Below are 12,406 nucleotides of genomic sequence, written 5' to 3' on the forward strand. Positions count from 1 at the left end.
CTAGGCTAGGCTTTTGACAGTTGATTATTAAATTAGAAAAAAATCTTATGTACAATGATATCTAGGTATAGTATAATCAAAGTGTGTTTTAAGGAAAATTGAAAAACCTTCAAAAACATCTTTTTGCCTGCCTGGGTCAAGACACAAAAACGTGGGAAACTTAAACTTCTTAGAGGCTTAAAAATGTCTCAAAACATAGCTTACACTCAGGTTTCTTATATTGGATTGATAATTGTTATCAAAGAGATAACCATGATTTCCCTTTTTTCCCCAAAATATTTCCACCCAAATAGCCTTATTCAAAATCTTATTTAAACTACAGCAAAGTCATCTTAATAACACATACTGGTATTGTGCATGTATATGTCAAGTTTTTGTATTAAAACCTTTCTGAACATAGACTTTTGTTTTAAGGTCACTCTTTCTGATGTAGGTTGACGTATACAAACCCATCCCAGAATGAAGCAGTAACCAAGGTGTCCATCAGTCAGTTCTCTGGAGTCCTGCAGGATTTCCTTATTGTGTAATGTGTAGATGAGAGCTGCAGAGAGTGTGGTTGAGCCTTAAAAAGTGAGCAGGGTTTCATGTGGGTGCATGGTGCGGGTTGCATGGAAAAATTTGCTGTAAGAACTTTTACATAGCAAAGAAAAACACATTGCTCTCCTCCTTCACCATTTGTAAGAGCAAATAATACCCTTTTCTAACAGTCTCATATTGAGACATGCCAGAAGCACATTGTTTCATCCCTTTGTTACCTGCAAAGACTGGACACAGCCCTGTGAAAAAAGACCACCAGTAGAAATGACCACTCCTCGACATTGTAAGCAGTTAACCCAGGAATAAACCAAAAAGGAGACGGAAGAGAAGACCACTGATAGAACCATCAGGACCTGCAGCCTGAAGCCACTCTAAGATAAGGACACATCAGTTTCAGTTTCAAGGACTTGTGTATTTTTTCTTTTTGTATTCTCCATTTAAAAAAGCACATGAAAACACATTTTTAAATATATTTTAACTTGGTGACTGAAAATATTTTTCAGAAATACAATTTCAAAATGATCCCTTCACAGATCTTTTGTTTTCAAGATAAAAATCTGATGTTATAAAGTTTAAATGTCATAATCACAAAAAATACTTTACCCCAATATTAACTTTAAGACATGCATTTATCTTCCTGAAATGGTGGAAATGAGGGGACTGAGGTAGCCTCTCTAGTGTTAATTCTTCTAACATTTTTATGAGAGTCCTCTTTCCTTTAATGGCACACCAAACATGCCACTCATCTTATTTCCATTGTTAATCAATGAACTCATGCAAAGCAATATATTTGCATAAACTTCCCTGAACTTCAGGCAGCGATGCAGGCAACCATGAGCACTGGAAACTTCATTGAAGAGAAGTACCTGAACCTAATGAATTTTGGACATGGAATACCTATCTATTTTCTTATTTGCCAACTTTCTACACTTAGTTTCAGTCTACCATATGTCACAAGGGTTATTTGATGTTGTACTAAAGTAAGTCTTAAAGTTGGTATAATAAAACAACATTATTATTGTTTTATTTTTTCAAACTGCAACGAAAGTTGAGTGCTGGAAACTTTGCTGATCGAGTGTCCCCTTACTGAATGGAACGGTCCGTTGCCAAGGTGACAGTAGAAGCCAATTATCTCCGCCACGCCTGACCACTAGCGCTTGGCATTCCTGGTACCCTTTCCTTGTGAAAGGTAAGTAAAACTTCACACTCGATACATGCAAGTGTTGGTTTAAGCAGATGTCCTAAGGTTTGAAAATAAAAACCTCAAGGTCCATACCAGTTGCTGCTAAGACGCCACTGTAGGAAGCTAACAGCTAACAATGCTAGCGTTAGCGGAATGTGAGATAGTAGGCTAGGCTGTGTCACGGTAACTTCGTAACTTACCTCGCTAACTATATTGGATTGCAGTTTGTTACAGTTACAGTGTGGGCTATTTCACTCGCTTACTATAGCACAGGTGGGGCAACAATTCTGAAAACGATCTGCGTGTTCTTTAATATTCAGCTTACATGACCAAAAGGAATGTGTTGGTTATGTCCCACAAAAACACGTTTGCTCCTCCTGGTCAGACATTTTGGGGAGAACCAATATATCTCCAAAGTCGTTTTGTGTCGGTAATAACAGAAGCGAGCCTGCAAACAAAGTAAAAGGTATAGATTTGGTTGTTAATAACAGGGTTTAAATCGCTTAGCAGTTTTAATTATGTATTATTTGGCGTCCAGATAAATTAGTCATAACATTGTTGCAGATTAAACAGAGCAAATTAAACCTGTTTTGTCATTTTTAAGTTTTGCATCGTCTCAGATGATCCATTATTTTACAGTACTGTTTCTCTAATCTTAAGAGTGTAGGCAGACAGGTCCTCACGTCTTTACAGCATTATTTCTAATGCATTTCATCTTTTGCAGGGGAATTTAAAGACCAGGAAAAATCATGGAAACATTTTAACAATTGGAGTGATGGAGTGGGAAGACCTGCAGATCTTTGCAATGTCATTGAAAAATAATACTCTATGGGATATCATGTAAGCTGAAATGCAGTTTTGAAGTACTTTCACATTGAGGAAAAATACATGCTGCTTGACCATGGATCATAAAGAGGTAACATTTATATCTGTTATTTGACAACAGACAAGACAGTTGGATTGATGTTTAAGCACAACATGCATGTAACATATTGATGCGCAGCTTGTGACAATATGCTGTTTGGTGTAGTTAAAATGCTGTATAGGGGCATATTCAGGTTACAGGCCCTACAACATACATTTAGCAACTGGTGTTTACTGTTGGCATGCCACTTGAATGATCTCGCTTTGTCTTGTGTGTCACACACATGGATCAGTTTTCAGCAAGTCTTACAACTCTGATGATGAACAATGTCACAGGTGTTGTTGTGTGCATGTATTTAAAATTCATTAAATTGCTTTTTTTTTTTTCAATTGTTTCAGCTTTTATTTAAAAACTTCAGGTGAAAATAGATTTTTTTGTAACAAACTTGTACCTGCTTGAATAGCGGTACAAGTTTGTGCTGAGCGGAAGCTTTTATGAAACAGTTTGCCTGCTGAACTACAGTACTTAAGGTATTAAATATCATTGAGGCTTTAGCTTAACATAACAGTTCAAAACTTAACTGATGAATAATATACTATCTTTCATTAACATTCTGCTCTTTTCACTGATTTCCCAGGTGCAGACAGAGCTTGATGATGGCATCCACCTGGGGACCAGTTCTAAGGAACGGCATTGTCATCTCTGTCAGCAGCTGCTTGACAGTGATGCAAAGCTTCAGACAGCCACCCAGGAGCTGCAGACCTTACGTACTCAGCAGGCGAAAGAGATGCTGGAGGTGACCAACTTTTTAAAAGTTATTATTAAAATGTGTATTATTATTAAACCTTACTTCCAGTCTTACACAGTGTGTGCTACTTCTCCTATTTAAACAGTGTGTGTTTTATCTCATGACAACAGTACATTCAGAAAAACTCAAATCGGTTTGTGTAAGTGTTACAGGACACTGCTAAGTGCTAAAATATGTTATGTCAGTCACACCACAATTACTGTACTTTTTCTCGTTAGGTGGAGAGCTATGTTGCTCATATTCGTGGGTTACTGGAAGAGCGTGAATGTCTTACTGCAGATAATGAGAGAGACAATGAACACTTGCGACAAGAGCTTCACCAGATCAGACAACGACAAGGTGACTTCCTTGCAAATGTGGTAAAATGTTTGGATTCTTTCCTTTGGGTTGTAATCTACCAATAGGCGCTCAATGGATCCTAAGCATCATAGTTTAAGCACACCTTAGCTTACAATTGATGTTTGCCATGAACAGCCTAAAATTGCTCTGGTAATAAGTTAAAGCATATATTCCCAGAATTATAAATTAACATATAGTTTTGTAAATTCTACTGTCATATAGAAATTCAATATTTGACTGTAATACTACCTTGTAAATGGTTAACCACTGATAACTTCGACCTCTTCCAGAGACTCAGAGCAAGGAGCTGGCAGAGATGTTGGCTCAGGAGGACCTTGGGGAAATTGGTCTGAGTAGTCCCAGTGAGCAAGTGGCCTACCTTCTGGTGGAGAGGGCCACTTTACTGGAGAGGCTGGAGGTTGTAGAAAGAAGACTGGAATGTCAGAGCCTCACTGAAAACTTAAGAGAGGTCCATCAACAGGTAAAGGACTGACATTCAAACTTTAAAGACATTTAACAACTATTTCCTTATAATCTCAGTTCCCTAGAGAAAGACAGAAAGTAATTTTGTGACATCATTTAAACTGCTCATATTGTTTGTCCTGTAGTTTACTTTACTATTGGAACTTTAAATGACATTCTTCCAGTGTAATTGCAGGTTCAATTTTCAAATTCAACGATGCCATTGCTTCATAGCTATAGGGAAATACAATTGTTAACTATCCCAGGTAAATCGTTGAGTGAATCCCTTTCCATTTGGGACACTGACTGGACTATATTTGCCACACAATGGGGATGGAGCTGAGGAATCAGAGGGAGGATATGAAAACAAACATAGATAACATTAAGGTGAGGTGAATATCCTCGTGCTTTGGCAGAGTTTAAAGCTTCAGACTGAGTTAAGTTTGTAGATTAAAGATCAACCAGATTTTTTCAGTCAAAATATAGACATACCATGCGATAGTTGATTACTGTCTTTTGCCATTTTGCACAAACTATTCTTTCCTCTCAGCAGTGTGCATCCCAAAGTCCGTGGAAGAAGTTGTTTGGGCTGCGCAGGTCTGGTCAAAGCAAACACAATATTACCCCTGTAGGTTTTAATTTATAAATCAGACTAACTCTTAACTAACACTGGTGTCATGATAATAGGAATCACTGGCATGTTTTGGAAGAGTATCACTTCTTGAAATACGAACCATACTGGCATTGTGCATTTATATTTGCATGACCACAGTGATGCCGAGGATACGTTTCTTAGAAACCCATCAGTGAATGTAATTTTCAAGCAGGTGATTGCTCAAAATGGCTGAAACAGTGACGGCATGTGACAGGTAAAAGCATGTGTCCTTTAGTCTTTATAAGCAATTGAATACTGACATTTAGAAATATAACTCATTCCCAGTCTTTCTTTCCAGGCCAGCAGTAATGATGATCTTAGCCTTAGCATATCTCTTTCAGCAGAAAGTGAGGCCACATGTATCTACCAATCTACCTTACAGAAACATACTACTCTAATGATAAATGCTTTTTTTTTTCTCACACCAGGCTCACAGTGAGGAGATTGACCTAGATAAAAATGAGCACCAGCGACTGGAACGAGACCTTGAAGAGGCATCCAGGAGGCTGGCAATGGCTCATCAGGATATCCGAAGACTCACCAATGAGTTGGATGCTGCCAAGAACAACCTCGATCCAATTGGTATGTTCAAAGGACCTGACTGTTTGTATCCCTTAAAATATGACGTGCTTACATAAGAAATTTAAATTGTGTATATTATTTTGGGTATTGGATAAATACGTGTTTGTGAGAAACCAACACAGGGTGGGAATGGATACAGATAATTGCCCTGTTATCCCTGGAGCCCCTGTCCCCTCTCCAACCAGCTTTTTGCCTTTGACCTTAAACATCTCAAGCCCGGCTTACACAGTAGGATTGAAGAAAAGTTGTAGCAGAATGTTAGCTCACACTGCACAACAATATTTGATAAAAAAAACTCCCAGATGATGGTTGATTTCAGTTGTCTTATACTGAATGCCCGTCTCAACTGGGCTACACGCCGACAAAAAAGGTTCTCTACCACTCTTCGCCTGCCTCTCTCTTTGTAACACACACAGACACAATCTGCATCTCTTAAAAAAAGCTAACTAGTAAACTTAATTATATATTACCCTTTTAACTGGAGGTCTGGAGATATTTTCCATAGTTTCTGTGGCTGACCTGGTTGGAGAAATGGATAACTCTTTTTAAACTGATGTTTATAGAGTTTTTTTAAGTAAAGCCATTCATTTTCACAATGTTCAAAATAGGCTAAGCAGTTAAAAAAGAAAAGAAGAAAACACCTTTTATTCTTCCTCAATCACGGACCCCCTGTGGTAGATACATCATAATAGCAGTAGTTTTAAACTCTGTACCAATATCATTTGTTTATTTATATGCCCCCAACTTTGATGACCGTCTTGTTTGCCAGAAGGTCTTTAATGCAATCACATATTTTAGATATAAATGTTATAATCATGGGTGACTTTAAATTGTGTACCCCTTCTGGACAAAACATCTTGGGAATCTGCAAAGTGGCTGTCTGAATACAATGATAAACAGCCTTAATTTGGTAGACATAAAATGGCAGGTTTGAAATACAGTTTTATAAAGATGCCTACCAAATTTCTGTCTATTGCATTTGCTCATGATTAATAACTCAAAAGAAACACATTTGCTACTCCACAAAAGTAAACATTACACTGATCTATAAAAAAGTTTGAGATAATACAGCCTGTCATCTCCGGCCGACAAATATACTTTAAATATACAGCACACTATACTACTATGTCTACCGGTACCTATCAATATCATGTATTATAACCACACAGAAGACTCTGTGGTTATTGCTTGGCCTTTGACTTTGTTATACAGTATGTCCTGTCTACCTTAAAACAGTTTGGATTTGGCAAAGTAGTAAACTGGATTGATATTATTTGTGCTCAAGATTTTCATATTCATAGAGGCCTTCGCAAGGGACGTGTTTACCATGTCTTTTCAATTTGGCTATTGAGGTCTTAGCTACCCAAATTAGATTGAACAATGAGATCCCCTTTAACATCTCAGCATCTGAACTACAGGGAACAGGGGAAGTGGGACTACATCTTTGCTCCTCTGCATGAAAAATACCTCAGACATATGCACAACAGGAATTAGTGCTTGCTTTTTTGAAGATATTGATTTTTGGATCATTCATTGATTGTGATGATTTTTGTTGACGTTATTAAACAATGTTAGTTGAAGTTTTTGTTGATGTTATTAAACAATGTTAGTTGTAGAGAACCTGAGTAAGGAAGTGGAAACCCCACAATTGTTGAGGTCTCCTGTGAGGGAACATTTTGATATCCCAATTAGACACCATAATAGGTAGAGAGCTTTCTATCTAAAGCTTCAGACAAGACCAGAGTAGTGTGCTGTACTGAACCAAATCTTTAAAATTAAGGATCGTACCCAATCATTTTTTGTGTACCGTTACAACCCTACAATTTAACAGATAGAGACATCAGTCAATTTTTTAGAGTACCTGGCAATGGAGTTGATTTACTTTTCAACATCCCTCTTATATTTTTCTTGAAGGTTTGTAAATTATATATTATTTTATTCCCTTAATAATTTTCAATTTATTCCCTTGTATTTCTATTGTGTTATAGCAAAATGTTTAATTTTATTTGTGTCAGAAATGTTCTGCTTAATCTTTCAGCTATCTTTGTAGGCTCAGGCGAATCTAGGAGCAGCTGCCATATGCCTCAGTGGTCTAACAAGACATTCAGCCTATAAGCAACACAACAAGAAGGATGGTCAAAGCTACAAATGCAACACCAGTCTAGAGCTGAAACGATTCCTCGAATAACTCGAATAATTCGATTACAAAAATTCATCGAGGAATTTTCGCTGCCTCGAGGCTTCGTTAAGTTTTTTTTTTTGCGTCATCATAACTTTTTGCTATGTGTATAAAACATGTTTAATGTAGCTGCAGCTACCTGCTCCTCTCTCTTACACACACACACACGCGAGCGCGGCGTGCCTCTTTTAACTTTTAGTCAGCACACAGTTGATCCGTGATCCATACGACCCAGTCGTGAACACGTGATCCGGTCAAACAGTCGGCTTTTCTCCGTTCACTCTCTCCGTGTTTGCAGCTAACATAACGATAGCAACGTCCTCTCACAGTCTCTGTCATAGACGCGTCTATGGTCTCTGTAGTCTGTGAGGGCGCTGCAGGAGCAGACAGAGATGCGCACACTTCTAATAATGAACAGGCTGATTATATTAAATGTCTAATGTCTTCAAAGCTAAATCAAGACAACTTGATTGTGGAATAATAATTTAGCAAATATATTTTTAAAGTTTCTCAATTTCCTTATCTGACATAATGATTGATTCTGTGATTGATTCAACAGAACATAATGCTTTCTCAATTAAATGTACTGTAACAGATGTGTAGGCTACACAAAACACTATTTGTTATTTCAGCCATTAAAACATGTTTGGCCTGTATTTTTAATTTACCTGCCACATTGACCAGTGAATCATAAAGTTTATTTGGGACACTGTCAGTAATATGGTGAGTGTCAGCAGCTGTAGAGCAGAGGTGATTGGTTGTAACAAGCAGGCGTTACCATGGTAGCTGTAGCTGTAGGGACGACCCGAGACGAGTTAAACCTTAATTAAGCAAAATTAGGATTTATTCGATTACTCGATTAATCGACGGGATATTCGATAGAATACTCGATTACTAAAATATTCGATAGCTGCAGCTCTACACCAGTCCCAACAGAATTTGTCACAAGTCATTCATCAATATAGATGTTGTTTGCTTTGTTGTTTGTTGTTTGCAAAGGTTCCAAAAGGGTACAAAACTGGCTTCCATAACTGCCACAGAGTGCTTGGAAATTGATTTTATATCATAGTAAGGGCAAAAAGGCAAGACAAGTTAAATCTAGAATTGTGTGTATACAATCATAATTCTTGATTTGTCTGTTCATAGATATGATGAAGCTGCAACGAGCCAAAGAGCAAAATGACAAACTAGACGCTGAGAACAAAGCTTTGAGAGAGAGAGTCCTCACTTTAGACTCTGAAAAGAAAGGTCTCTTGGATCAGGTTTGTGTTTTACAGTTTGTATTTGTATTGAACAATAAAAATAAAAAATTCGATGGCTATCTATGGCAGTTTGGCATTGTCTTTGTCTAGTTGAAAGTAAATGATCCACGAGACTACGATCCAAAGGACAAGAGCAGTGAACCCCATCAGTCTTGCTTGTTGGACCAAGATGAGGACGGTATTCACAAACGGTACAGCATGCAGTACTACAAAGAACTGTGTCAGTTTGCCTATCTTTAAAACTTTGCAAGCCTATTGTTCTAAATAAACATCCTTTTTTCTGTCAGTTGTCGTGAAGCGATGGAAGACGAGCTTGTAAAGTTGAAAGAGATTCAAAGACAACTTCAGAGGCTCCACAAGCAAAAAGAAGAGCTTGAGGAGAGGAACGAGGAACTGGAGGCTCTGCTGGGGGAGGCCCAGAACTCCATCAAGGAGGAGAGACATCGCCAAGAGGGAGAACTGGAAGGACTCCACAGAAGGGTAAATAGCAGCTCTAAATTCTGGCACAAAATTTACACTGACTTCTCGATAGGCTGTTTGCAGATCAGCTCAAGTCACCAAGAAGACCCCCAACCATAGATTTAGCACGGCCTTGAAATGATTGCACGGCTTGACCTAGGCCGTGCAAATATCTACATTTAATAGACGTGCTTACTACACGGGTTTCTATACGGAGCGCTAAATATCTGATTAGGCTACATTCTAATTTTGGCAAAGAATATGTTTGCCGAATACCAGTACTGAAAAGCTTAAACCCAATCCTGTTTGTGTTTCTACAGCCACCCGTGCCCTATTTGGTAGACGCCGTGTCAGCCGGATGACGATAGCCGCTATGTAAATGTAAATAGCGTCATATGATAGCAGCTAACCGCTAACAGCTAACTAATAAATTCAACAAAGGAGAAAAACGCTACATAAACAAAACCGGAAGACATCCAGCAGTTCATCCACTTTGTCATGAGTATGTGACTCTTTTTGACAAGAACTCAATCAAGGTTTGTTTCAGAGAAGGCTGTGTGTGGCAAGGAGAAATACAGACGTAAACAATCAGCTGTGTATTACAGTCAATGCTTTAAACACGGCAGAGTTTTGTTTACCGACGTAAAACGGGAAGTAACGATTCTTTCAACCAATCAGAGGACTGCAGGGTTTAGCTCCACCTTTTCGGGTCAGTGCCACATTCGAATGTGCTGACAGATGATTGACTTATCAAGGTCTAGGGATCTATTATTACTGGATGACACATGTAATATTATGAATTTATTTGTTTGTTTTTTAAAGAAAGTGCAGATAGAAGCAGTGGGCCAACAAAGGGGTTAGACAACAAGTGAGTTGCTGTCAAATGATGAAGGGGTGTGTCAGGGCAGGGGCTGTACAGTAACTCAACATTATGAAGCTTGGGAAAACTAAAATATGAAAACTAAAATGTGTAACACTGCATCTTATTGAACAGAATGCACCATTTAGAGACTTATTCAGTTTTCTTCAAAACCAGTGTTAGGGAGCACATAACCTCCGCGCCGCCGTGAGTGACACTGAAAAAAATTTGCACCCCCTGTTTTCCCATTTCTGCCTAAATCACTGCCCCCAACCCACCCTTTTTTGTTTAGGAATTGATTTCTTAGATTGCTTAGAGAAGAGCTATCTAATTTCCAAAAGTTTTGTATTGTTTATGATTGTGTCAATTTCAGGGAAAAAAAGTCAAGAGCATCTTTGCAGTCCCAAAAGTAGTGACGAGAAGCTAAAAACCTCAGAGAAAAAACGGTCCCTCTCTAAAATCTGGACAAGTGGGGTCAAACAATGCTTGTTTTCTATCCAAGGTTGTTGACCAACCCATACTTGAAAATATTTGTAGACCTGAAGACTTGTATGCATTCATTTTGATAGCCGTGCAGTAGGAGGTCTTCAGGTAGTAAATACGTGATATAGCCAACAACATGCCAGGCAATCCGTGGGGAAATTTTTTTTTTTCTGTAAAGTGTATACCTGCTGTGTGTAGGTCCATTTAAAGCTTTAGCATATTCGCTTTCCTCCATTCACAATGATTCCCAACCAGTGTTCATCTTCTCCCTGCACCCATTTGACTTTTGCTGCAAACAAGCTGTAGGATTTTGGATTGATGGACCATTTGCTTAACCGTATTGTGGTTTTGAAAAAGCCTGTACAAGTCTAAAAATCACATTATGCAAAATATCTTTGCCTGTAAGATCTCGGACAATATAAATTAGTCCAAGTCCTTAGCTGAATAATAATCTTAACTCTCAATGCAGATCAAAGGTCTGGAGGCTGAGCTAAAGATGCCAGATGACCCAGGAAAAATGATGAGGAATGGAGAAACTGTAAAAGCCACTGAGTCCTTCTTACAACTGCATCTAAGGGACAGCAGCCAGGAGAAACTAGCTCTGCTAGAGGCTCGTCTGACGGAGGAGAAGGACTGGAGGAAACAGCTGGAGGTAGACCTCAGTGCTGCCCAGGCCGCCCTCAAGAAAGACAAGGAGGTGAAAAAAGCACATACATTTCTATAGCTGAAAAAGCATTGAAACCAAAGCCTTTTCTGTTTGGTACTATTAACAAAGATAAAGCTTTTAACTTCAGTTTACTGGTCACAAAGTTATATCCCAAAAAAGTTGATGCTTTATATATATATATATAAAGCATAATGTAAAAATTATAGTTACAAGTCTCTTGGAACCTGATATTATACCCTCATTCTTTTCACCAAAGGCTTTGCAGTTAGGTGAGAGAGAGCTAAAGAAGCTCCGACTAGAGGTCAACAGCCTACAGAGAGAATGCCAACAAGGGAAAACACTCATCAAGAGCCTCACTCAAGTCAAAGGGGAAAAAGCATTGCTGGAGAAAAAGGTTTGTTCATGTGAAATCTGTTTGAGTTCAGTTACATCTCAGATAAGTCTTTTTTAAACATAATGACATTGGAGAAATAGTCTTACTATTGGGGTTAATGGCTATTAAATACAAATAACATTCATGTTTTTAAAACACAATTTTATCATTACTGCAATAGTGCATTATTTACATACAGACTGATGAAATACAATGTGATATTGCAAACATTGCAATAATAATAATGATTTAGCGTAGAGATGGACCAATTACAGTACTTTGGCAAATTCCGATTTCCAGATAACCTGGTCTGATCTGCATGTAGTGACCCCTTTGCTTATCAAAGATGGCCACCATGGTTGCAGATTTATTAGTTCAGTTCTGCAATAATAAAGAAATGTCCTGTTTTCAATAAAACCAATGTATTACTTACAGTTTGTAGATTGTTTAATACAGAGTTCATCCACTTTCTCTGAAGACAAATGCGTGTTGTTCCCATTCATAGACAAAATACACCTGTGTAGGGCTGGACTGGGGGAAAAAAAAGCCCAGGCAATTTTTTGCCTAGACCAAAGGTTGTTCAGAACCAAAAGACAGAGACATGACTGTTTCTCTGATTGATTGAGAGCAGAGGGCCCAATGAGGAGGGGTGAGCCCATGCACACGGGAAGACGTTTTGAGTAGGGGGTGGGG

The 12,406-nt window shown here is 38.4% G+C and overlaps 2 protein-coding genes across 9 annotated transcripts in view; one reads left to right on the plus strand and one right to left on the minus strand.

The window, feature by feature from the left end:
• Nucleotides 1–109: 109 nt before the first annotated feature.
• LOC306834236 (epithelial membrane protein 3-like) lies at nt 110–1,701 on the minus strand (the record flags this gene model as incomplete). Its single annotated transcript, XM_079360072.1, is given in 6 exon segments — nt 110–127; nt 420–562; nt 756–828; nt 831–894; nt 896–908; nt 1,686–1,701. Coding segments are annotated over 6 exon segments (327 nt in total).
• Nucleotides 1,619–12,406, plus strand: part of ccdc30 (coiled-coil domain containing 30) — a 29,171-nt gene continuing 18,383 nt past the window's right edge. For 2 of the 8 annotated variants that reach the window (XM_079359456.1, XM_079359458.1), the window contains exons 1-12: nt 1,620–1,726; nt 2,445–2,636; nt 3,223–3,381; nt 3,612–3,732; nt 4,023–4,213; nt 4,745–4,822; nt 5,278–5,431; nt 8,757–8,872; nt 8,963–9,063; nt 9,160–9,352; nt 11,143–11,370; nt 11,597–11,734. In XM_079359456.1, the coding sequence (XP_079215582.1) occupies nt 2,622–2,636; nt 3,223–3,381; nt 3,612–3,732; nt 4,023–4,213; nt 4,745–4,822; nt 5,278–5,431; nt 8,757–8,872; nt 8,963–9,063; nt 9,160–9,352; nt 11,143–11,370; nt 11,597–11,734 (1,494 nt within the window). In that variant the 5' untranslated portion in view covers nt 1,620–1,726; nt 2,445–2,621. Of the gene's footprint in view, nt 1,727–2,444; nt 2,637–3,222; nt 3,382–3,611; nt 3,733–4,022; nt 4,214–4,460; nt 4,582–4,744; nt 4,823–5,277; nt 5,432–8,756; nt 8,873–8,962; nt 9,064–9,159; nt 9,353–11,142; nt 11,371–11,596; nt 11,735–12,406 lie in introns of those variants that run through there. The other 6 variants (XM_079359461.1, XM_079359457.1, XM_079359459.1 and 3 more) reach the window with 6 other exon arrangements.

The sequence above is a fragment of the Symphodus melops genome (genome assembly GCF_947650265.1).
Source record: "Symphodus melops genome assembly, chromosome: 13".
NCBI classification, from domain to species: domain Eukaryota; kingdom Metazoa; phylum Chordata; class Actinopteri; order Labriformes; family Labridae; genus Symphodus; species Symphodus melops.